The sequence below is a fragment of the Miniopterus natalensis genome, chromosome 2 (genome assembly GCF_054644295.1).
Source record: "Miniopterus natalensis isolate mMinNat1 chromosome 2, mMinNat1.hap1, whole genome shotgun sequence".
Lineage (NCBI taxonomy): Eukaryota > Metazoa > Chordata > Mammalia > Chiroptera > Miniopteridae > Miniopterus > Miniopterus natalensis.
The window spans coordinates 162217802-162244927 of NC_142082.1; the positions used below are offsets into that span (position 1 = coordinate 162217802).

The following is a 27126-nucleotide window of genomic DNA, read 5'->3' on the forward strand; positions in this document are numbered from 1 at the left end:
ATTGTAATCTTACATTTATCAATTTACTTATTTCATGTTGGTTCTCCCACTAGATTATAAACTCCATGAAGGTAAGAACCATGTCTGTTTTGTTAACTGTGTATACTCTGTATCTAGTGCTATCCTGTTCAGTATTGTAGGCATTAGCCACATGTGGCTATTTACACTTAAATATAAACTTACTTAAACTTGATGAAATTAAAATTTTGGTTTCTTGGTGGCACTAGCCACACTTCAGGTGTTCAATGCTTGTCTTGAACAGTGATGATGTAGTATATTTTCATCATTGCAGGAAGTTATGTTTGGCAGTGATCATCTAAAGCACTCATGGTCACATAATGGTCACGTAGTGAATACTTATTGAGTGAGTGAACTATACTGTTACTGGCTGGTGCCAAGTCATACTGAATGAGTCTTATTCGAATAATCCTCTACAAAGGTCATTTGGCTTCTAATTCATCAGTGTTGACATATCCCCATCCAACTTCAAAATACTGGATTTATCATTAGTTAAAGGAAAGTATACAATAGGGCAGTGATTTTCAACTAATATGCCACAAGAATGTTTATAACATGCAGTAACTGACTATGTCGTCAGGGGTTTTCCTTAGATTGTCAAATCAAAAAATGACAACACAATAGCTGTCCAGTGTGAATGAATCAAACTTATACCTGTATTTTTTTGTGAGATTGGCAAAAATATAATATTTCTTTTGGTGTGCTGCAGAGATGAAAAAGGTTGAAAATTGCTACCATAGTAGATAAAAGTATGAGTTGTGGTCACATCTTAGCTATGGTATGTAGGTGTCATGACCAAGTTACCCTCACTTAATAACTTTTATAAGTCTAAGATTCCTCATTAAAATGGCGATAAATAAGCTCTTACAACTCATAAGGTGGTAAGAATTAAGTAAGTTAATGCACATAAAGTGCTTGGCATAGAGACTGACACTCTAAAATGCTTAATAAATGAACATTTTTTTTTTTTTTTTACAATAATGAACACAGATATGTCTAAATTTACCCCAGGTTATGGATGATTTCAAGGTTAGGAAGAACTTTACTGCTATTTTTGAGAACATCTGCTGTTATAATCTGGCAGACATTTTTTCAAAGGCAGTATTATCCACAATCAAAGCTTATGTTTACTGTCTTTTAAATATGAAATTTAATAGCCTTCATTTAAAAAAGTCCCCTTGTACTTAATTTTTCTTTCCTTTTAGTTTTTATGACAATGCAAATATCTAACATCTTAAAAAAAGAAAGGTTCACAGTTGTTTTATAGGCAACTTGACTTTTAAGACTAATTCATAGATATCTCTGACTTTTGTTTTGGGACAGCTCAAAGGGAATTTGTCCCCAATTCTTTTCATTAAATGGGCTTCTCTTTGGAAAAAATACTAAATAATTAAAATGAGTAAATTAGTAGTTATTTACCTAAGGATGAATTTCAGGTTCATTTAGGCATATAACTATTGTGCATTTAAAGCTATGATTTAATTTATAGAAAAACAAATAAAGCATTTTTCATTAACAATAATACTTGATTTAACTGGTGATATTGCCTCCATTTTAAGCACCCAGCTCAGTTGTGCATTTAAAAGCTATGATTTAATTTCAAGGAAAACAGGTAAAGCATTTTTCATTCATTATAATGTCTGGCATTGCTGGAGATACTGTCTCACTTTTACACACTATAATGTTTTTTCTTTTCTGGGATTTGAAAACAGCATTTGTTATTATAATAACAACAGGTAATTAAACATTTACTACCAAAATATCAGCTGACTTTACGTAAGGTAAATTTCCTTTATTTTGGGGGTTACTTTCACTCTGGCTGTTATTGTACTTTTATTTTTAGTATAAACTTGTACTCATATTTCATAGTCCAACTTGACCTCTCAAGTTCATATTAGAGGTGACTTGTTTTTCTCTCCCGAGTTTTTTATTAACTAATATTTGCCAATGTTTAGACAATGAAAATATATTACAAAAAAGGGCAGATTAAGCACAGATATGTATTCTACCCCCTCCAAATAAAATATCAGTAAAGGGGTTTTAAAAATGCAGACAGTGGACTCTGGAAAGCCCATGGATGATTGTAACTAACCGAGAGTCCCAAGCAGCTGAAACCCAAGCTGCTAGCAGGAGACATTGAGAAGCAACCTGATTTTCACTTCAGACCCTCAGAAAGGCTCCACAGCGAGGGTGAGGCTGGAAACTGGAGGACTAGGTGGTACTGTGTTTAAATGAACTTACATCCCAGATGCCTCCCCACACTCCAGTGAGCATGGAAGTTTATTTTATTCTGCGGAGAATGTAAACTGGAGAACTCTTGAGTGGGGCATACCAAGGCACAGACGGAGGGTGGAAGATTAAATGAAATAGTCACTGAGGTGAGATATCCCAGCCCACTTCTTTTATTCATCACCAAGATCTTGGCAGTCAGGTAAATATCTCCAGGTATGAAATTGGAAGATGCTTCCTTGGAGAATCTGATAAATCTGTGCAAAGGCTGTGGATACTGATGTTTGGAGGTCTCCCAGTGGAATCACCCAGGTTGCTTTGCAGGGAAGCTCACCCATCTGCACAGACTTTCTGACCAGCTTTTTAGAGCTCCATCTTCAGTGTGAGTAGTGACCAATGAGCACCAGGCATTTGAAGATATTCTGAGACCATAGCAAACCTGCAGAAAACAAGAAAATTGACAGAAATAGAGACAAGGAAAAGAAAACTTTAAAGATTGGTAGCAATATAAATGTCCACGTATTCAATAAAATATATTATATTGAAAAACCCCATTATCATTATAGTCTCAGAAAGATAAAAGAATATACAGCAATCAGATAATAAGAACAGGTATTATAAGAAAAGAGGGGAAAAAATGTACTCTTGAAAACGGATAGAGGGCATAAAAAAAATAAAATGTTTTTTGAAGATAAAGTTCAGGAAGCCACTCAGAAAATAGAACAAAAATACCAGGAAATCAAAAAATAAAAGAGAAAATACAAGAAAGTAGACTCAGTTCAAGAGGTCCTATTCTAAGCAAGAGAATATTTTAGAAAAGGAAAATTTCAAAAAAATTCAGTGAAGAAGCTATCCTAAAACTAACTCAAGAAAATTCCTAGAATTTAAGGACAATGGTTTTCAAATTTGAAAAACCTATTGAGTTCGTACTATATTGAATTTTTTTAAAAAAACACCTATACCAATGTATTTATGAAATTTCAGAACATCAGTGGAAAAAGTGAAAATCCCATAACTCCAAGAACTGCAGAAAGTAAAAAAAAAAGTCCCTATACAAAAGACTAAGAAGTGGTATCTCAGCAGCAATACTGGAAACAAGAACAATTGCTTCAGAATTCTGGGGCAAGTACAATTTCCAATATAGAACTTGAAACTAAGATAAACTTCTATGATCACCTATGAAAGTAGAGTAAACACATTTTCAGTCATGGAAAATTACCCTTTTTATACTCTTTCTCAGGAAGTTCCTGAAATATGTGCTCTTCCAAGATAAAAAAGTAAAAGTAAGGAGAGGGAGACTTGGGGTCCAGGAAACAAGGGTCTAAGAGAAAGATGAAAGTAATGAGCAGGATAATGTGGAATTTGGGTACCATGATGAAAACTGTGTAGGAGGCCTAGAGAGTAGTCAGTTCAGATCCTGACAGGAAGATAGTACAGAGAATGAAGAGAGATGCCACCTAAAAGATAAAAATGGTAGTGTTTAAATATATTGAAGAGAGACTTCATTGTGGTGGAGACTAAAAGGATGAAATTAATAAAGGTACATAGGAAAGTGAAGGGTTGAGGGTAAGATAATTTTAAACTCTAAAGAATACAAAAGGTTGAACCAAAAAGGAAATGCCATCTTAGTATACGCGACTAGCAGTTACATAGATACAATAGTAAACACTGAATTTTGGTCTCACAAGTTGGTATAAATGTAACTTTTGCGTTCTGGCTTTATCTCCAGCTTCGCCCCTCAGCACCTCCTACCTCTTGTTACTCTTCGGTGACTGCAGGCCGGTGGCTTCCTCAGTGCAGCAGGCTGCCCCTCGTCTTTGCTTTCCTCTCCTGGTTTAGATTTATTCAGCGCCAGCATCGCCGCCTGGAGCCTGGGGGTTTCATGAACTGAATGCCCTCCCAGCGCGGGGCGTCACCTTGCATTCTGCTTACCACACTGTGCTATAAACGCTCCTTTTGGTGCCTTCCTCTCCCACTATACTATACATTTCTGAAGATCTTCTTCTTGCCTTCTTTGGTTCAGTCCTTTGAGGGAGGTTTTGTTCTCTGGATTCACGCTCCGTCTAGCTTCTCTTGAACTTTATACTGTGCTCTTCTTACGTTGCCTGAATGTGCTCTTTTCCTAAATATGCCTTTTTTTAATTAAAAAAACGAATGGGAAGATGGGAAAGTTTTCAAGGAAGGTTTTGTTAGCCCTAGATCTTCTGTGAGTTGGATGAGGTGCGAGGGATTGTGTTTTTTGTATGAGTACCTGCTGACAATCAGGTATTTTTGTATTCAGCCAAACGTAGCTAGTTACTGGAATTGATTTTGTTTCGTTTTGAGTCCTCTTTGTTGCACCACTTTCTAACAACATATTAGAATTGCCTCTATTTTTGACAATAAATGAAAGATGGTACTGTGAAAGGAGTGCATTTTCATCTCTGTCAACAGACTCATTCAGATCCTAACAGGAATGTAGTACAGAGAATGGAGAGAGATGCCTACTAAAAGATAAAAATGAGTGGTAAAGACTGTTAAGTGGCTTAGAATAGTAGGAGTAAGAAGCAGTAAAGAATGAGTTGAGAGTTTTACCTTACCTGCCCAGTCGTGAACTTTCCTTGGGCTTATGAAGTTATACGTGTTAACTTGATACACTCTACACAAAGCATTCCATTAGAGCAAAACACCTGCCCCCGGGGAACCACTAGGCTGGATCTGTAAACCATATCTTGCTAAAATAGAATGGACAGATTGCAACAATGAATAATCCTTGACATTGTATTTCTTGTCCTCTTATTAAAATAAGCGATGTTTGAGTAGTATGGCTGATGGGAAGAGAGCGCTTGAGATGAGCAGTATCTTTTTAAAAAATATCTGGGAAAGGTGACGTAAGCATGTATGTTATAATACAGTAGAAAGCTTTGTTTAACCTTCATTTAAAAAAATTCTATTGCCTAAGAAAGTCCTGTATATTTTAACAATTAAGCATCTTTTCTTGTCATAACTGTAGGGAGATGTATTTATGTTTTAGTAAAGTGGGATGGATTCAGTATGACAGATGCTTAAAGGTGGCATTTCCCACTTTGTAGGTTGTAACCATTTATAAAAATTATCTTGTACAGTTTGGAAACCATTGATCCTCTTAAGGAACTGTACTGAAAATGCAGTGAAGCATCTGCAGTATTTTGTTTATTGCTTAAAGGCCTTTGCTTAAGGTAATACAGAGGAAGGTAGTTATATGGCAACAGCATAAATATTAAAATGCTATGGCTTATCTGTAGGTTACAACTCTTCTCATTGTACCTGCAAGGCTTTATGATTTACTATTTTTAGAGGCCATATAATACGTCATAATGAAATTTGACTTCAAGAGTTTCTATTTCGTTAAAGATAATTTTAGAACATATTTTTCCTGTCTTTACAGCCAGCTGGGTTACATCATGCCTGGCTAGCCCTTTATCTGTCCGCCTTTGTATGTTGAACTGTACTGATTTAGCATTTGGCACATCCATGGAAAAGGGATATCTAGCAATAAAAAATGTATCATATGAGATGCTCATTTCCTTGGTGGTTTTTGTTTGCATTAGTTACTGGCACAAAGTTTAATTCTGGAACCTTGTCACTATGGTTCGTAGACTTATCAGTGAATAATAACCCTCAAGGCTGATAACAAAACGTAGAGATTTAAAAAAAAACCAAATCGCTGGGGAGTGGGGATGGCTTGGGGTAGGTGGGATGGTTTTCTCTCCCTGTTGTTTCAAAATGTTGTTCCCTGAAATGTGTTCAGTTGAGAACTGAATTGGCAGAAAAAGTTGGACTTTTATTCTTATCTTGGTGCCAGTGGTGAATATTCTTCTACCCCTTCTGAGAATTCATACTCAGCAACTTTTTGTTTCTGTGAGGATTTAAGCTTCTTAGGTAATGTTTACTTTTAAAAATTCTGATCAATTTTTGGTGGTGTTAGCTAAGGTTTTTGTTAAGGGCTGGGATCGCTCTTGTGCCCTGATATCCGCCCCCCCCCCCCCCCCATACCCAGGCCAGAACGGCAGCTTAATTCAGATCCTGTCTGAACCACCTGAAATAGGGGCTTTACAGGGGATGAGTAATCAGGAGTTTGTATTTGATGACTCGAACCTTACTTTTTCTTTTTCCATCTTTTTACTTCAATTTTAAAAACAGAATAAATAAATAAATGGTGGAGAATATATAAATGTCCTATAAAGAAGAACCCAAAATAATTTATGCAGATACTCTCTCCTCAAGGAGGTGGAGCGTAACCCTAATCCTTAAGTGTGGGCTGCACTTAATGACTTCCTTCCAGAGAGGCCTGTGTAGTGGTGATGAGGGAAGTCACTTTATAGTGGAAAAACCTGGCAAATGCTGCCTCAGTCAGTGACCAAGTTTAGCATAAACAATGGTATGTCGTGCAAATCACCGGTACTCTTGATAAAATGTGATGAGAATGGCACATATTCTGTGGTCTTCCTCTTCAAAACCTGCCACTACAGTCTAATCAAGAGAGAAACATGACAGACCCCTACTGAGAGACAGCCTATAGAACACCAAAATACAGTACCTCTCCAAAAACTGTCAAGGTCATTGTTGCAGGATGAGCTGTGTCCCCAAGAAGATACGTTCCAGTCCTACCCCCATATCTATGAATGTGACCTCATTTGGATAGGGTCTTTGCAGATGAAATCAAGTTAAGATGGGCTCATGCTGGATTGGGGTGGACCCTAATCCACTAACTGGTGTCATTATGAGAAGGAGGAAATTTGGACACAGATAGACACACAGAGGAGGCCACTTGAAGACAGAGGCAGTGATTGGAGTGATGCATCTGCAGCCAAGGAAAGCCAAGATTACTAGCAACCGTCAGAAGGCAGAGAAGGGAAGAAAGGATCCCTCCCATACAGCCTTCAGAGAGAGCTGAGTTCTGCCAACAGCTTGATTTCAGATTTCTAGCTTTCAGAACTATGAGAGAATAAGTTTCTGTTGTTTTAACCCGCCCAGTTTGTGATGATTTGTTACAGCAGCCCTAGGAAGCTAATATAGTCAAGAAAAGTATGAAGAGTCTTGAAATGCTCACATATAGAGGAGCCTGGTGAGATGTAAGGACTAAATGTAATGTAGAATTGTGGATAGGACTCTGGAAAAGAAGAATATATTAGGTGAAAAAAACCTAAGCAACTCAGAGTAAAGTCTTAACTTGAGTTAATAATAAAATATAGATAGTGGTTCATTAATTGTGACAACTGTATCATGCTAATGGAAGGTGTTAACAATAAGCAAATGGGGAGTGCAGTAGAATTTTCTGTACCACCTTTACTTTCCTATAAATTTAAAATGATTCAAAAGAAAAAAAGTTCATTGCAAAAAATTTAAAAACCCCTGTAATTTAGCTGCAGTTTTAATTAGACCTCAACTGCATGCAGAGGAATGAATGACAATCTCTTTAAGGTGGTGGCAGTAGTGAGGAGGCACCTGAACCTAATTTAGTTCATCAACTACATCAAAAACGTCCCCCGGTAAAGTATATGCCCGTCTAAAAGTGAGTTTATTATAGCAATCCTTATACGAGGCTGTCTGTAAGTCTGCTGTTAATCCTGGAAAGAATATAGTCAGTGAGACATACATTGAAGCCTGTATAGGGAAGGTACATGTAAGGAGGAAAACTCATAAATAAATACATTAAAATTCCTCATACTATGCGAAATTTAATGGAAACCTTGCTGAGAAATAGTTCAAAATCTGATCCAACCACCATATCTCCCCACACCCAACCCCAGGGGGCCCGGGGGCCTGGTACTAGAGATTGGGACAATTTCTTCTCTCTCTGAATCATTCCCTTTCCTGCCATATTTTTATTGCTGTTGGAAGATTCCAGTGAAATTGGAGGCTTACTGCCTTTCCCCCTTTAATATGTATTTAATTATAATGGAAGAAATGCAAATGATCCTGGTGAATTTATGAGTGTGACATGCTATTTACATAGGGACGAAACACTCAGTAGATCCACTTTTATATTTAGAAACTGTCTCAACTATGATAAAAAATGAACCCACTAAAGAAATACAAATAAATTCTTAGATATTTAAGCAGTGAAAAGTTGTTATTACTGAAAGCCAGATTCAGCTTAACTAATGCATTTACAACATTGTAATTAAAAGTAGTTTTTAATATGTGGTATTTATGGACCCGAGGACAGTTTTTTCGCCTTGCTCGGTGAACAGAATGTTAATGAAGCTGCTTCACAAAATAGTGGCCCTGTTGTTTGGGCTGTCCCCTTCCATGAAGCAAACCCTCTTTCCTTCCTTTCCACGCTAACATTTCTCAGTACCTTATTTTAAGGACAATTATTGACTAAAGTAAAGAATATCATTGAAACACCCAGCATGAGAAGAACTGAGAACTTCTGGAGTGCACACAGCGGTCAAACCGGCAGTGTAGCTTACTGGAAAGAAAATTGGATGTAAGTCCGCCAGGTCAGAGTTTAAATCCTGGTTCTAATTCTAGCTTCTTGTGTTACCACTTAGGCGAATGACTTGACTCACTTGAGGCTGTCCCCTCGCTCTGTGAGGCAGAGCGAGTACCTGCCTCAGCATGTGGCTCTAAGGGTAGAATGAGGTGAGGTTTACAAAATATCACATGAAGCGGGGCCTCACTGAATGCTGTTTTCTTTCCCTCTTCTTGTTCTCTGCCTGTGATTATATCTGATACAAGAAACAGATAGGACATTGCTGTTCAATCATTCATGGCACCAGATGATTTTTAAGAGTTTCAGAATAACACCCAAATGCCACCTAATCTCCTTAGCTCAATTTCGTCATTTATAAAATGAGAATGAAAAGTAGTCCTTCAAAAATTAATGTGAAGATTAAGATAATGGATAGAAAACATTTGCCACAATAACTTGGTACAGGGTAACTGGCCAATAGATAGCAGTTGTTCTTTTTAAAATTAGCACATTTTCTCAAATCAGTGCGGTGTTAACAATGTTTTGAACTGAGATAGGAGTCACTTTCCATGTATAGCATCCAAGCAGTGCCCATGTGCTGTGATGCCATCGTAGCAACAAGAATTAGAGGGAGATACTGAAACAGTAGTAATAGAGTATATTTGGCTCTTCTCTGTGTTAGGCCTGCGTGTGAAATCTGTCAGAATACTGAACATAGAATTAGTGCCAAAGTGTTTTCTTTAAGTTGGTTATTGAATTTTAGTAACGAGTATTTTTCTTTAGCTAGTTTGTTAAACCAACTTTCTGATTTGAACATAGACTCTCCCCTAAATTATGTTCTGATTTATAAACAACCTAAGAATTTTGTCATAATTATGAAAAAAGAGGAACCTGGATAATTATTTTTAAGTGGTTACAATGTACTGATTTCAAGACATAAAATTATTGTGATACTTTCACAAGTGTGAATGTTTTTATTAGTTTTCCAAGTTGATTCATACACAAAAGTTCTTTATTTCTAAGTATTAGACCAAATGACAGGGAAATAGATGGTGACATCTCTACCAACAGTACTGATAAGGTATTGAAAAGTAGTCATTCTAGAAGATGCTGCAGGAGACACTGTGTAGTGATTCAGAAAGTTTAAAGCAAATTGCTTATCTTTTTACGTTTTAAGCACAATCATTGGTAGACAGTGTCACAGTGTGTTGCTTAAAAAACGAATCTCAATGGTCTTTTAGGTAAAGCCTTAAATAAGGGTGATAAGCACCCCATCCTGGTTTTAACTTAGACCGAGAGCCATGAATTAAATTGAAATTGAAGTGTATATGCTTCAGGGTGCTTTGTCAAATCCAAACAAACAAGTAAGCAAAACCTTAAATAAACAAAAGTCTGTGACATTTTCTCAGAGAACAAATTATTTTTAAAGACAGCTCAGTATACAAAGAGCTACTAGTTGTGTGTTAGCCAGATTGGGCAGGTGGTGTTCTCACATCGAGTCATGACTATGTATTCATCAGTTTGAAAACTGGTATCAGATGCAAGCAAGAGTAAAGAAAAGGCCATCTAAACTTTCCTTCCCCTTCCTTCCTTCCTTCCTTCCTTCCTTCCTTCCTTCCTTCCTTCCTTCCTTCCTTCCTTCCTTCCTTCCTTCCTTCCATCCATCCATCTATTGGGATCTTAAAACTTTCTAATACAAATTTAACTTGCTGATTTAGTTTATTATAAGCCTCATTTATTTCTTCTTATAGTGATTTTTATACATTCTGTTTACTTTCCTTTTAAAATTTCAGTGTTTAACATTTTTGTTGTACTTAACTTAGATCTTAAATTTTTTATTTTTATCTTTGTAATTGCCCGATACTATTATTTTCTGTAGAAGTTAAGAGGAAAAATTATAGTAACTATGACTTATAAAAAGTGTTTTCATGAAGAAACTGATGCTCTATTTAAAATCTTTCAGAGGCTCTTATGACAGTTTTAGTGTACACTTTTAGCAGAATTAAGTAGATAATTTAGTAGAATAACTGAGTTTGTGAGGCTTAAACTTAAAGTGATAAAGAAAAACCTCATCTCCTTGGCTTTAACAGTTAATAAAAATTAAAATACCTAATTTTTTTGTAGGAGTTGATAGTTCTTCTAAATTGTACATATGGTCAATATAGGTATAAATTGGATGTCTTTTAAAAGCCTAAAGGAAAACAAACATTTGTAATAGTTTCCTTTGCAAGGTGTGCATTGTAAATGCTACATTTAAATATTTGAAAACCTCTATATTGCTACAGAAACATTGTGACAAGTGAAACTATGATTGCCAAATGTCAAAAGTTTCTATATTTAAAATTCAGTTTAGCAAGTCAACATTTTCTATTCCCTTTTGTAATGGTCTCTTATTCTGACAGATTACTATTTAAAAAGTAACCCACAAACCATGCATTTATTTGACTGTCATAAAGAATTAAACATGAAAAAGGTGAGATACTGTGGCTATCACTTTTCATTAAAACCAGACGCTGTGGTTTTAAAATGCAAACCAGATCAAAATCAGTACAAATCCTGGGAGTTTAATTCTGAATGAACCAGCTTATTTTGAAAGAGTACTTTTTTTTTTTTTTTTTTTAATTTGAAAGAAACTTGCATACACATCTGTCTCATTTGATCTTTCATTAGCCCTGGGATCTAGGAAGACCAGGAATTATCTCTATTTTACTGATGAGAAAATTGAGACAGGTTTAATGGACTTGAGTATTAGGCTAGTCTGTGGCAGAGGTAGTGAACGCCTGTGTCTTAACCATTAGCTCTAGATTCATAGAGGTATTCCATTCCTCTGTCCTGGCCAGACTTCTAGAATGTGATACTGATGTACTCTCTCTGGGTTCTGTAGGCTTATGGGATCCAATTGTAAAACATTTAGGAGTTTTGTAAGCTGCTTATAAACCATTAATAGCTTGAAATGGGCCATGGTGGGAATATTAATACCGTGGAAATTAGCAAGCACTACAAATCAGGGGTTCATTTTTTCCCCCTGAGAAATGGTTTACCTGTATACCACTGTATTGAAGTATAAATTGAAGGAAAACAAACAACAATAAAAGCAGAATAGATCAATTTACTATAAATATAATATAATTTTATAAATGCAGTACTTATCTAGGGTAGAGATTGATATTTGTTCCTTAATTTAGAAATTTGCTTCTAAGCTACAAATAAATATGGGCACGATATTCAGGACAGCTTGAATTAAACTGGAGTGTTTGTAAATCTTAACCATTTTTTTAAGATCTAGGTCAAGTTCTAGCCCTTGGAAAAGTTATGGCAGTTGGCATGGCTTTTCCCTTTTTTGAACCTCTAGTGCAGGGGTGGAGAACCTTTTTTCTGCCAAGGGTCACTTGGATATTTATAATATCATTCAAGCGCCATACAAAATTATCAACTTAAAATTAGCTATGAAAAAGCTCCTAGATTTATTGAATTTCAAGTCCTGCCTGTGGTTGCCTTGGCAAGGCCAGACCAAATGATTTTGGGGGCAGTATATGGCCCTCGGGCCAGACATTCCCCACCCCTGCTAGTGGGTTTCAAATAGAGCCACATACATTGATACTTATTTACTATGAGTTTCATATGGATCAATTTGTCTCCTTAAGAATACAGTAAACTCTGAAGTGAGATGTGGACTTTCCTTCCTTCCTTCTTTCTTCGAATAAATATTTAATGAACACCTATTTTATGCCTGCTGCTGTTTTTACTGCTTGGGAAACATCAGTTATCAAACAAAAGTCTATGCCCTTATAGAGCTGATAGTCTAGTGAAGAGTCAGGAATTAAGCAAATGAAAAACATAACCGTGGTCAGTATTTTGCAAAATTGTTTATAGTGTTGAGTGTCTGATAGTGCGTTTTTACCTATTCGTGGAGGTAAAAGCTTCCTGAGGACGTTGTGATTGACCTGACATCTGAACGCGAGAATTAATTGGAAATTACTAGGTTTTGAATACCATTTTTTAATATAGATTTTTTATGCCTTCTCAATATGAATTAATTTCCTTCTCAATTCCCTAATTATATGGCCCCATATCATTCTGAATTTTCTCTTTGAAGGGTAACAGTTTTTAATTTAATTTTTTTTCACTAAGTATCTGTTTTTCCCCACTAGACTATTGGCCCAAAGCTGGGACTAGGTTTTGTTTACCCCGATAGTACTTGACACATAGTAGTAACTTGGTAGTTGTTAATACTCCTACTCCCTTTGCCAGTGTCTTGTAAGAAAGCTGGGACATGTCCTACCTACCTCTCCTTTAGTAATATAATATACAGGATGTGGCAGAAGTAGGTTTACAGTTATTCAAATGGAAAATAATACACTGATTAATAAGTAATAATACAGGAATAAACCTCTTGGTTTGTGTTTTCACACTGTAAACGTACTTTTGCCCCACCCTATATATGAAAGTGAGAAAAATAAGACAATATCCAAAATAGTTTAGTGCCATAGAACCTGGGGAATACCAACTATCCAGGAGTGAATCGAAATAAATTGGGTGTAGCAGTATTGTCTAAGAGAAAAAGGGAAAAAGCCATTGGATTTGGCAAGAAGGAAGTTTTACTTATGCCTCTTGTTTAAAGGAAACTTGTTCGATTTGTGAAACATTAGAAAATTATTTCTGAAGTTAAGTATCTGGTATTTTTAAAATTGTTTCCTTGTGAAAAGTAAAAGAAATGTTTAAATGAACACATCTTGTAAAAAAGGTGTATCTAAGTGTATATGTTTAAGATATTGTCCATTGTGCTATGGAGGAAGGAAGGGAAGGAGGGCGGGAGGAAGGAGAGAAAATCAGATGCAGGGAAAAAGACTGGAAGGAACTTGACAGGGCTGTTATATGATTATCTTTAAATGGTAGGACTCAGGGGAATATTTTTCCCCTTTAAACTTTTATGTATTTTATACTTTCCTATATTTCTCAAGTTTTTAAATTGAATTGCTCTATATTAGTTTGTAATAAAACAATAAACAAAGTACAATTCCATGAAACTGACCATTGATTATGAGTTTGATTTTTTTTTTTTTAGTTGCCCAAATTTGCTAACAATTTTAGTATATTAATGTTACATGTTAGCTGGATCTTTGTTTATATGTCCCTTCGTACTTCGTGTACCTGAGCTCTTTGAGGGTGGAGATGTTTGTCTCTGTATTTCCAGCATCACCCTGGCAGTGACAAATATTTGTTGAATGAATAACTTTGAAACTGAGGTGTCTTGACCCTTTTATTGCCTTCAGTCTTCGTACCTTTCTTTTTTTTAGAACACATGATTGAAAGCCACGATGAATGGTCATGTTTCTAATCATCCCAGTGGTTTTGGAATGTATGCATCTCAAATGAAGTAAGTTGGAAGGTTTATATTTAATTTGTTGGGTTTTTAAAATTTTGATTTGGTTTTGTTTTATATTTTTAATGAAAATATTATTTTTATTTCTTTCTGTAGTTAATTCCTGATTAATATATAATATCTTTGTAACATATGATAATATGTTAATATGTTATCATGATAAGTTTGCTATTTCTGGTAAGAAAAATATGGTTAAGTAATATCAACTCCACGGGCAGTGATTTAATACAAGATGTTTTGTTCTGGCATTTTAAGCTTTATTGTTTTCTGTAGCTGAGTATATACTCTACTTCAGAACTTTCAGTTTCTCTGGAGCACTCTCTTAATGTTTTTCATAAAATATTGGCATTTGAGGGGAGTTAGATGTTATCTAGTCCAGTCTCTAAGGATATTAACCATTGTGTAAAATAAAATAACCCCTATGGCTCCAGGTATTAACTTGAAATCACCACCCTCACTTAAGTGGCCGCTGCCTTACATATTGTGGTTACTATCGATGTTATTTTATATTGGCCATTGTCGTATATAGTTTGTTCATCATTTTTCAAAACTTTCATATTGTAAAAATTTTGCTTCCCTTTTTCTTTCTACAAAGATTATTGTAAATCTCTTTAGTGTTGATGAGTAGTCAGATGCATTTTCCCGCAGACACCATGCTTTTTCTTGAGCCAAGTCCAGGTGCCTTTCCCTCACTTAATTCTCCACTTGTCTGAAGAGCTCCTTCCCATTCTTTTAGACTCTGCTTTCATGTCAACTTGGCTGTAAATTCTTGGGCATCCTGATAAAAAGTGAGCACTTCTTTGCTCCTACGTGTTATAGCTATTCATTTTACCCCAGTATCACATTCTATCGTAACTATTTTACTGGTTTCATTAATAATACCCTGTTCCCCTAAACCCCCTACCACTTACTCTTCTAGTTTAGAGCTCAAATAAACGTTCACTGAATAAATAGAAAAAAATAAAAAATTTAGATCTGTTTACTTCATATAATGTATTAGGAACAGGAAGCTAGATATAAGGTAAAGCTGACCAAATTTAATGATGAAGTGTTATTTTGGTTAACTGCATTTAAGTATTTGTGAAAATAGTGAATATTCCATTATAGCTTGAATTGTTGAGAGCTTCTTATAACCGGAGCAGTTTACCACTGCTCCGTATGGCAAACTTAAACTCTCCTGAGACACTTTCACCCTGGATGAATCTGCGTGGCTTCAGTTCTAACTTCGCATTTGAGAGGAGGCTGTGATTTGCACCAGCTTGAGTCCTCGTTTGAGGAGCATGGTGTATATTCTATTTCCTGACCACTCACCAGAACAGGATCTGTCTCATTTTGGCAAATCAAGTTAGCATAAGTTCAATATGTTTGTTTAAAGCACATGGTGATTATTGTGCATTGGAATTTTTATTGATAGTTTTGAATTTTTATTACTTACTTTGGACTTTAACCCAGCGCAATGACTATTTTTTATTACAGTGGCTACGGATCATCACCTACCTTTTCCCAGATGGACAGAGAACAGAGTTCAAAAACAAGTGCAAAGGCTCTTTATGGTACGTTTATTTATTTGATATGGTATAATTATATTTCTAACATTTTTTTTACAAATTAAATTTTCAGAGTCATAGTTTGAGCCCATGCTTGGTTTTGTATTCTTTGAAATGAAGTAGTGGTAGATAAGAGTTTTTTAAAAAGAGTTTTTATAAATACTGTCAAAACTTTGGCCTCTGCTGGCTGGCATACAAATTAGAACGTTTCAGTGCTTTCTCAGGAGTCTGTTGTATGGCACCAGTGCTCTAGGTGGATTTTCCCACCTAATTTCTTATGACATACTTGTTGAACTTTCCCACCTAATTACTTATGACATGCTTGTTGAACTGATCCAGGTGATTGTGGGATGACCGTTGGCAGAACCTGTTCCTCATAGTTCTCGAACTTTTTGGGTGGTGTTACAGTATGACCAGTAGTGCATATATAAGTTCATTCTGCACTGCAAAACAAGCAGGCTTTCTCCCAGATCCTTCTGTAACTTCCATTGTTCTTTTTGGATGGTCTCACATTGTAAATAATGTGTTTTAAACTTCAGTTATAAAAGTTATTACTGGAAAGAAGTTGAGGACCACATATTAGGAAGGCATTTGTTTTCACAGGGTCTAGTAGGTGTGAATTATAGATCTAGAGAATATATTCAACAAATACTTATTTAGTGGTATATAGTCCTTGACTTTAAGGCACTTCTAGAGAATGCCTTAAAGAACCTGGAAAAGGAAAATTTTGGTGGGGGGGTAAAAATAAGGTAATTTCTTCTGTCTCTCATTTCTAGACAAATATTTTGTAAGTGCTTCTGTGCACTAGGCCTTGATCATCACGGTCTCTATTTCCATGTTCTTTCATTCATTTCAAAGAGGAGTAAGAGATGGCCATGCTTGTATGCCATTTTACTGAGGAGGTAGACTAGCAAATATATTATCATCATAAAGAGCTAAATAAGCTTGGATGGCAGTGTGTATAAGGTGCACTGGGGGTAATCAAGTTCTTTGTGGGTCAGGGAGGAGGTAGTCTGGTGGGATTTTGTAGACTAAGTTGAGCCTTGAAATGAACTCCAAAAGTTAAGTAGTGTTCTCCAGGCATTTTGGGCACAGGAGGGGACTGTAAACAGTAGTATAAACTCTTTTAAAACTTGGCTGTAAATTCTATGAAGGTGGGCCATATTTGCCATATTTGCTTCAGAATTCACTAAGCTTAGCACAGTTGCTAATGCATAATTTATGCTCAGTGAATGCCTGTAGAATGAATATAATGAATTAGTGAACTGCAAATAGTTTGGTGTTAACTGGAGGGTACAAGGTAGTGCACTGTGAAATAAGATTGGAAAAATACACATGATCCATATTAGGAAGAATCATACTAATGAATTGGACATTGATTACAGGGAATGTCCAGCCCTTGAAGTGTTTTAATCGGGGCGGGGGGGTGTAATAGATCACATTCACCTTGGGTCTCTTTAGTAACAGCATTGAGGGTAGATTTAGTGCATATGGATAGAAATGTAATAGCCCTAAGACTTTCGTTAAGCAGAAACAGTATTAATCTTCTCACAAATAATATAGGCCCAGAAGTCTTGTTTCAGAGAGCTAAGAAATGAATAAGGGGTAAAAACGTAGGACTCATCTGCAAATTTTAATGTTTATGTTGTTATTATCAGCAGCTTTATAAAATCATATATACAAGGATTGAAAATCTTTAGCTTTTAAGCAATACATTTTTATTTTCCCCTTTTTACATATAAAGCAAGCTGAGGCCCCTTATTAAGGTGAGGTGATTTCTCAAAGTCACATAACTTTAAAAATCTTGATTGTAAGAAATGACAATTTTTATGTCTTGTGATGAAAATCAACAGTGTATAGGTAAAACAGACATAAAGAGAGGGATAGAAAGTGGGAAAATCAAGAAGCATTTATAAGGAAGAAAGAGACTTAACAATGTATTGGGCTTACAAGTAAGAGGGTTTCAAGTTCTTGGAAGTTGCAGATATTTCCTTCTCTTTGTATCTAATACCTACCACTCCCTCCTAACACACCCTACACAAAGGCACACACACGCCTTCTCTCTACCAGACTCTCAGTAAATGCCGTGGAATGAATGGATGGATAGATGATGCCAGTAGTGAAATGTGTGCAGGCTTTGAACAGACCCCTGCAATAAACAAATTCTAGTTGAAATTTCAACTACATTTAGTTAACATTGGGAGTGTTTAGCCTCCGAGTCTACATAGTTTTATTTATTTTATTTTTATTTTTAAAAAATATACCTTTATTGATTTCTGAGAGAGGAAGGGAGAGGGAGAGAGAGAGTTGAAACGTCAATGATGAGAGAGCCGTCGATCAGCTGCGTGCTGCGCATCCCCCTGCTGGGGATCGAGCCCGCCACCCCGGCATGTGCCCTGACTGGGAATGGAACAGCGATGGGCTAGTCTGCATAGCTTTAACTTCCTTTTTGTAACTAGAAAGTCTGTGAAGGAGAGATTTGTAATGTAGTTTATTTTGTCACAATGCATACATTTTCTTTAAAATTTCTCCTTTCACAGTGATTAAACTAGTTGGATAAATCTTTTAAGAATTAATTGCCTTCATGGATGGTATATTAACTTCTGAGGGAGGTGAGGATCCTATTTAGTGTACTGGAAGATGAGTTTCACAATAATGGCTGCTGTGTTTTACACACTGACACAGGCAAGATGCTGTTTCGTGCAGCTTGCCTTTTTCATGGGGACACTTTTCACATCTAACACCATAATGCCAGTGACGTGATCAGAGAGGTAGCATGGGTTTTGGAGGCCCAGTGATCTGCAGCCGAGTCATGGCAGGCTACCAAAGGGCTGCCATTTTGAGCAAATGATTTAACCTATGGGCCTGGTTTGCTCATCTATAAAGTAGAAAATGATAATAATATTGTGATAAGTTTATATGAGAAAATAGAAGTAGTGAGCCTATTATGGCAGTGAGGATAAGTATAGGAGAGTCACTTTTAGTCCCGTGTTCTCAGTTTAATCAAGGCCCTCAACAACTTTAATATTTGTATATATCTAAATGATGCTATACATCTAATCACAGTACTTTGATAGGATCAAGAGGTAATCTTCATGATATATTTTTTAAGCTTATGTTCCACAAATTATTTTTATAAACCTATAACTGTATATTGAATAACACAATTTTGGCAATCAAATTGCTTCCTTTGGATGTATATTAATTTAATTTATTCAAGAAAAACAGTTAAAATATGCTGCATTTTTAATAACCCTATTTTGTCATTTCTTCATTATTATACAAGCCATTTCAAAGCCAGCATATGAGAGGCTCTGTTACTGAAGTCCCTGACAACATATGGGCTTTTTGCTTAGGAAGATAAATATTAATTTTTTCTTTTCCACTTCTGATGGTCACACATCATTTGGCTAGTTATCTGGGAATTAAATTTTTATATGTATTTTTTTTTCTGGCCAGCCTGTTTGTCAGTCTTTAAGCACTAAAACTTAAAAATTGTTTTTATGGGAAATACTTGTAAAATGTATTAAATATTCCTTCCCATCAGGGTGTGGACCCTGTTATCTCGTCAGTGACTCAGAGGGTCAGGTGTGCACACTGATTTGTGTACTGTGATGTGCTAAAGGCCATATTTCTTACCTTTTCATCACTTTCAGAATCTTTTCACTGTTGAATATTTGAGGCTGCTGCTTCCATGTGACTGGGTCCCAAACCTGTCACTTTCCCCTGTTAACTTGCTTGCTGCTAGCATTGATTCTGATATGCGTGGCTGAGAAACTAGAGAGAAGCTCTTGTTAGTAAATATATTCAGAGTGAGGAATTGAGTCTTACTCGTTAGAACCTATACATTAAAATGTGCAACTTTTAATGTATAGACATTGTGACATGTCTGTCATTCAGAGGAATTGTTTAATGTTCTGAATAGCTGAACTTCCTAGAAGAGTAACTTCCCTTTAAATTAGATATTGCTGAATTTGGAAAATGACCATTTACCATAAATAATCAGCTGTTTTAAGTCATACTCATCCTGTCTCCAGAAAAACTCAAGGTTCACAGAATTATCAATTAATAATACTTTGTTGTCATTACCAACATTTATAGTACCTTTGAGAAATGTATCATTGGGAGGCCAAGTAACAATGGATAAATATGATGGACAGGCACTCTCTCAAATCTCACTTAGCCTTAAGTTTGAATGTTTTTGTGATATTAGCAGATAGGAAAATATATTTGTGTTTTCCTGCTTTTCTTTTTTCTTCTCAGGGAGCTACCAATAAGAATTGAGTATAAGTAACCTATGAACTGCACGATTTCTGTATAATTGACGTGATTGTAAACTTCATTGTATTTTTACACAGTGTTTGCCTCACCTTTCTCAGAGTAAAATTCCTGAATATACCACTTTTACTAACAGGTGTCTGCCCCACATATTTTTCTTTTTACGCCTGTCTTTCTCTTTCTGTCCCTCTCATTCTCTTGGTCTTGGTTTAGAGAGTCTTTTTAATTGTCATCATTGAAGCCCAAGCACTCGCTTATACGTTTAAGTGGCACTGAAGACTTAAATTTCTCTTTCTCTATCCTCATTATTTACAATGTGTGTTTTGCTTATTTTACATTGCTAAATATATTTTTTAGCAAAAAATTTTTTGAAATTCTTAAGAAGTAAGTGGCCTAGGATTATTTATTATTCCCAGGAAGCTGGGCAGTGGTAGAGTCAACACTCAGCTTCACAAAGTGTGCCAGGGCACATGACTCAGAAGGATAGTTGGCAATTTTCCCCACTTATCTGAAAATTTTGAAGCTTCCTTTCTTCTCATGAAATAAGCTGTTTTAACAACTTGTTGAACAGGCAAGTAAAGTTCTTAAGTAATATAATTTCATAAAATTGACCTTGTTTGTTTTTAACAGCTGTATCTTGGTTCAGATACTGATTTGTCAAACTGTGATTGTAGCTATCTAGATAACAAGAGCTTGTCATTGCTGCTTGGTACTCCTTACTCATTCCCATTAAGCACCTCTCCTTTATGGAAATGATACACTGAGATAGTGGGAAAGGATTTCTCCTTCACTGTTGGTTGATAGTTTTTTAATGTGATGTAATATGAGCTGTAGTTCCTTGTCTATTTAAAGAGAAATACTCAGCAGCTGCTTGTATAAGTTTTTCCCTTTAATTGCCAAATCCGTACTTTGTAAGCAATTCTTTTTTTTTTTTTTTTTTTCCAGAGAAAAATACTAAAGTTTAATATCAACTTTTGTTGCAACATATCAACTCAGTAATGTTACAATGATATGTAAAGAATTTTCATCCTTGGTTACTGAGTTCACCTAATTTCATGTTAGGTTTGTAGATTCTGGTCCGTTGGATAAAAGCTATTAGGAAAAATAGTGAAACATAACCAGTGGTACTATAATCAAGTAAAGTTTGTTCCTGGTTCTAATTGGTTCAAAGAGAGAGAGACAGAGACTGAGACTTGCTCTTATAATGGGAGTTGAGCAGCTTATAACACTAGAAACCAAAAACTCTACTGCTAGATTCATTATTATGATTTAATGTACTATTTGACTTTGATTTACACTATTAATTTTGAAAGACAACTTTTCAATTTAAAGAGATAAGCTATAGTAGATGAATTGGCATTTGCTCAGATTCTGAAGCAGTGGCTTTCAGCCTTGGCAGCACAAAATAATTGCCTGTGGCCTTTATAAGTCCCACTGTCCAGACTGCACCCCAGATCAATTACGTTGTAAACACTAGACAGTGGGACTCCAGCAGTATTTTTTAAAGTTTATTCTAATGTGAAGCCAGGGCTGAGAAACTTTGTTAGAGAAAGTGGTGAACGTCATTGGAGGCTTTATATTGAGTATCACTGAGACTTAATTTAGGATTTTCACACTGTTTTAAGGCTTTTGGTGAGATATTCAGCTTTGGAGCATAATTATTATTTACAACTGTACTTCAGAGTACATACGATTCTCATAAAAAAGAAATGTACCGTAATTGCCTTTCAAAGCCTTCTTTCAAAATTTCCTATTAAAATGTTAATATTATCCTTCATTTATTCATTGACTTAAATCACTAAAACTACTTGTTCATTTATAAAACCATTTTATGGCAGTTCTGCATTTTTAGGATATTTTTCTCATAACACACAACTTATTTACTGTATGACATCAAAGAGATAGCAGCTTTTGAATTCCTAAAATGGATTCTTGATTTGTAATATTGCACATGGTGCCGTATCTTCTAGGCGATCAGAGTGTTCAGTTAACATCATACTATTTTCAAATACCATCTGATAATGTTTTCTATTTCTGTAAAATATGTTTTTTGAGATTAGATACTATGTGTTAGGAAATTTGGGAGAACAGATTTTACTACTTCATAATGAGAATGCTTAAATTACAAAAAATACAGTACTTTTTACCTTAAACTGTTTGCCTGTCGCTTATTGAACATCCTAGAGCTGCCATATCTTAACGGGATACCATGGCAACCATTGCCATTGCTTTTGCTGTTCTCAGGTCACACCAAAGGAAGTAGAACTTCAAGTGCTGAGCTTGCCATAGAGAGTTGTCTTAGAAGATGATGAGCCCGTGATTCTGAAATAGTCATTATTTCTAAAATACTATAGTTAGATATGTCCTTGAGTTACATATTGTATTCCAAAAGTTATAATGGTTTCTACAACAGTTATCCATTTTTTAATATCTCACATTGATTAATGCTTAAATAATAATCAGAAAATCATACTTGTGTTGACTTTTTAAAATATGTATAATACAGCCTGGCTGGGCATGGCTCAGCAGTTGAGCATTGACCTAGGATCCAGGAGATTGAGGTTTGATCCCTGGTCAGGGCACATGCCCTGGTTTCAGGCTCGATCCCCAGTGCGGGATGTGCAGGAAGCAGCTGATCAATGATGACTCTCTCTCATCATTGATGTTTCTATTTCTCTCTCTCCCTCTCCCTTCCTCTCTCTGAAATCAATAAAGATATATTTAAAAATAAAAAAAAATAAAATAAAATATGTATAATACAGTCATGTAAATGAAGGTTTATGTCTTGTATATTGGAGCAGGAAATTTAAGGTGAAATCAGATCTTTCTTTTGATCACATTATTTTGGTAGGACCAGATGGATCATACTTCTTCAGGTCATCATCCAAACAAAAAAAGAAAGGTAGCAGATACTGAATTTTATAGTGTGTGTGTTTTCATTATGTAACTTTAATGCTGCAAAAACAAAAATAGAATATATTGCAATAATACCTGAGTGACATAATATAAGGCATATGGATTTTTATCTCAGTTTTAAAGTAAATATGAATGAAAAGATAATTACTTTTATATGCATTATGAAACAAGAATTTATCGAAGCTATTAAATAATTCTACGAGTTACCATTCTGAGTCTGTATATGTGCTTTACATTTTTGTACTTGATTTGCTATTATATTTAACAGACCTTTTAACTTCTGTTGTAGGAAGAGCTACAGGTTTCCATATTAAATGAAAGAAGCTTGTTTATATTTTGAAAAAATTGGTTATTAGAAAAGCTAAGGAGTGTGCGTGCATGTGTGTGTGTGAAATGAATTTTAGTACTGGAGGGGTCATGTGGTTTGATCTTGTTTAAACCTTTTATTTTGCAAAAAGGGTCCTGAGGCCCAGAGTTAAGTGTCTTGCCCAAATGAAGTCTCCTATTTAGCCACAGAGCCAAGGGTAGAATCACAAATCTTCTGGTTACAATTTAAAATAGTTTTTTGTCTGTTTTTTTAAACAGCATTCTGCTTTAGAAGAAATAGGCAACTCTGAATTTACAAATAAGCAACTTTCTTCATTAGAAAGTAACAAATGCAAAATATTGCCTACACATATTTTATACTTTATTTTGGTTTTGCAGCATTTTACAAAAGAAAATCAAAGGTTTATTTTTGCTTTATTATAGTTTGGTGCAGTAGCTTTCTAACTTATTTTTTTCTAACAGCTTATATCTACAAGTTTGAGTATCACTTTTCTGTTCTGTAGATGTGTGTGCGTGAAAATTGTTAAAGTTTAACAGCAATTAGTGTGATTGAATCGTGTTTTGAATCTCCTCTAACACTCTCCATAGTTTGGATATTGTGAAAGGAGATGTTTCTTGCAGTGTCTATTATTTTTAGTGGTCTAACTCACATAATACAGTATCTGTGACAGTATTTATAATTCTGTTTTGTTCTCAGTGTCCTAAAAGATGAAATTTACAAACCAGTTGTTATCCTTTTCCCAGACAGTAGGTCCCTGATTAATAAAGCCTTTGGGCAAAATACCTTTTCTTACTATCTTAATAACCTTGTTAGCCTTTGGGACTGTGCAGATATATATTAGGTCAAATTGTTCATGCATTTCACTTACGCTTTCGGGTAGCTTTTCCAGTTAATGTGAAGAATGAGTGTTTTCAGAGATAAGACACAATGGTGACTTGTCAACTACTGTATTCGTATGTGAGATAGACTATTTTGGAGATGGCCACAAGACACTGGCATATGAGCCTCAGCCTATCAGGGGGTAAATAATGCCTTCTTAAACTTCTCTTTCAGAACAGAGGAAGAATTATGCACGTGACAGTGTCAGCAGTGTGTCAGATACATCCCAGTACCGCGTTGAAGTAAGAGGCTTTGACATTTGCTAAAACTTAGAAGGAACTTGAAGTGTTCATTTTACTACCAATGAAAATTATGTTTTATTTCATGCCTATGATGTATTCTATATTGCATTGACCTTTTTCTTTTAGATTTTTGGGGAAAACAGATGTTAAGAATAAAAGTATCTTGTTAGTCTGGGATGTATTTTCATATAGAATAAATTAAAATTAATTGCTCATTTATCACTGTCAGCCCTATTTCTGTTAAAGACAGGACAAAGGCTTCTATTTTATATTAGAGAATTTTCTTGGAATTAAGCCTTGGATAGTTTTAGTGAGTTGTGTAGTTTTAGTTTTATCTCAAGTCATTACTAAATCTATTTAAACAGTGTTTCCCTCCCTCCCCCGTTGTTATCTTTTAAGATATTTGCCCTTAATTAGATTTGAGGTGCCCTTTGCTTAAAGAATAGAAAATATTTAAGTAGAGAAGTAAGTTGTTTTTTTAAGTTGAGGTAACATCAGTTAGTAATGTAAGTTTCAGATGTTCAACATTATAACTTGACAGCTGTATGCAGTACGTGCTTCTCACCATCAAAAGTCTAGTTTCCCTTTGTCACCATGCATTTCACCCTCCCCCCACCCCAGACCCTCTGGTGACCACCAATCTGTTGTCTATATCTATGAGTTTGTTTTTGTTTTGTTTCTTGCTTTATATTCTACATGTGAATGAAATTATGTCATCTTGTCCTTTTCTGGATTTATTTCACTGAGCATAATACCCTCAGGGTCCGTCCATGTTGTCACAATGGCAGTATTTCATCTTCTTTTGTGGCGGAGTAGTACTGGATTGTGTGTGTGTGTGTGTGTGTGTTTGCATATATATGTATGCATATGTGCGTATGTATGTGTATACATGCACATATACATTCTCTATATATATATGTGTATGTGTATGTATATATCTCACATTTTCTTATCCATTCGTCCGTCTATGGACACAGGTTGTTTCCATATTTTGGCTATTGTACACTTTGGCTATAGTAAACATAGACCCCTGTGTTTTTGAATTAGTGTTTTCACATCTTCAGATAAATACCAGAGTACTGTTTTACATAGTGGCTGCACCAATTTATTATGCTACCAACAGTGTACATGGGGGAAGTAATTTTTAAATTGCTCTTATTTTCAGTTTTCTACCTATCTCAGCCTTGCTTAATTAAGTGGTTTTGGTAGAGAGAAAGTTTGACAGTTGTTACAGACTAGAATTGCTATTGCTTCTCTCAGTTATCTGTGTAGTTTTTCAAGCTTCCATGTAGATTGCCCTCTGTTCAGCATTTAAATAATGACAATGGAATAAAATGGGGGGGGGGGGTTGATTTTAAGAGAATGTTATTTAAGCTGTTTAGAATTTGTTTTTATGACATGTTCATGTCATTTAACATTGCTGAGTATTAAACAGATTTAGCTATTTTATGATCCAAAGCATCATTTCCTTTCTTCAACCAATTGTGCTTGACTTTATTATCTCAGTAAAATAACCATGAAATTCTAGAGTAATCTGTTTGTCCCTCACCTCTTTGCTAGTTGACTTCAATTAGGTTAGCTTTGCTTTTTTTGGATACTGTGTACTAAGAGATGGAGTATTTTACAAATATTTTTTCTTTTTTGTGAATCATAAGCACTTGACTACCTTTGTTCTGGATCGGAAAGATGCTATGATAACTGTTGATGATGGAATAAGGAAGCTGAAGTTGCTTGATGCCAAGGGCAAAGTGTGGACTCAAGATATGATTCTTCAAGTGGATGACAGAGCCGTGAGCCTGATTGATTTAGAATCAAAGGCAAGTTTGTCAAATTTGTATGATTTTATTTTTAAGAAAGTTCTGCAAGTATTTATGTTTACAATTAGGTCAGATTGTTTGCAAATTTGGGTGAGAGTTTGACCAAATAAAATATTTTTGTCAACTATTAAAAAAAAAATACAGTATGTACCTTATATTTGCAAAATCAGTTTTTTTAAAGTAGATATAGAGGCATATTTTCTTAAAACCACACATGATAAGATGGAAAAAGTGAGGAAAAAATACACAGTCTAAAATAAGGCCCCAGCGGGACATAAGACTTTGTGACATAGATTAATTACATGATAGGCTGAGCTATATGCCGGTAAATGAGTGAATTGGGATGAAAGGGTTGTGTGTGTATTAACTTTTCATCAACCCCACAGGAGGCCCTTTTTTCACACAAGCACTGGCAGGTAAGATGCTAGAGCTCTTAAAAGAGGACTTTTCTGAGCCCTGTCATCTAATAGGATTTGAGCTCCTGAGATAAGGAAAATAACTATTGTGAGCACATTGGAGTATTCTGATAGGAGTCGGGGTAGAATTTGCCCTTTCATCGCATCCATTGTGTACTGAAGGAGAAGAGCAACCAAATGCTTCTCTGATCCTCATGGTTTCAAGTAATTATAGAGGAAGGATATTATTAATTTACTTTAGGAAAGATAGAAAATTTATTCTCTCTCTAGTATGGCTTAGAAATTACATTCTATTTTAATGGAACCTGCGTTTCTTGTTTCACCTTTGCTGGATTAGGAGTTAGGATTTAGAATAAATTTATGGTGTGATGTATATCTATGGGTGTCCATAATTATGTTCCAGTTATCAGGGATATTGTATTTTATGTACTTAAAAAAGCAAACCACAATTTCTCCCATCAGTTGCATCCTGACACTACTCACAGTAGTGTAAGGCCATTACTATCAGGATAAGCACCTTAAATATCTCATTCAATACAGAATTGTAATGGTGAGCAGAAAGTTCATTTATTTTAAGAAGTACTGTGATTATTTAATCTGTTGGTATTTTATTTGTATGATCCTTTACAGGTCA

The 27126-nt window shown here is 35.4% G+C and overlaps 1 protein-coding gene across 4 annotated transcripts in view; it reads left to right on the forward strand.

Annotated features, from left to right (window-relative positions):
- The window catches only part of EPS8 (EGFR pathway substrate 8, signaling adaptor), a 148756-nt gene that overhangs the window by 70796 nt on the left and 50834 nt on the right, over positions 1–27126 (forward strand). For 3 of the 4 annotated variants that reach the window (XM_087814775.1, XM_087814777.1, XM_087814776.1), the window contains 4 exons: positions 13984–14063; positions 15546–15622; positions 24192–24259; positions 25915–26076. In XM_087814775.1, the coding sequence (XP_087670901.1) occupies positions 14005–14063; positions 15546–15622; positions 24192–24259; positions 25915–26076 (366 nt within the window). In that variant the 5' untranslated portion in view covers positions 13984–14004. Of the gene's footprint in view, positions 1–13981; positions 14064–15545; positions 15623–24191; positions 24260–25914; positions 26077–27126 lie in introns of those variants that run through there. The other variant, XM_016197430.2, reaches the window with a different exon arrangement.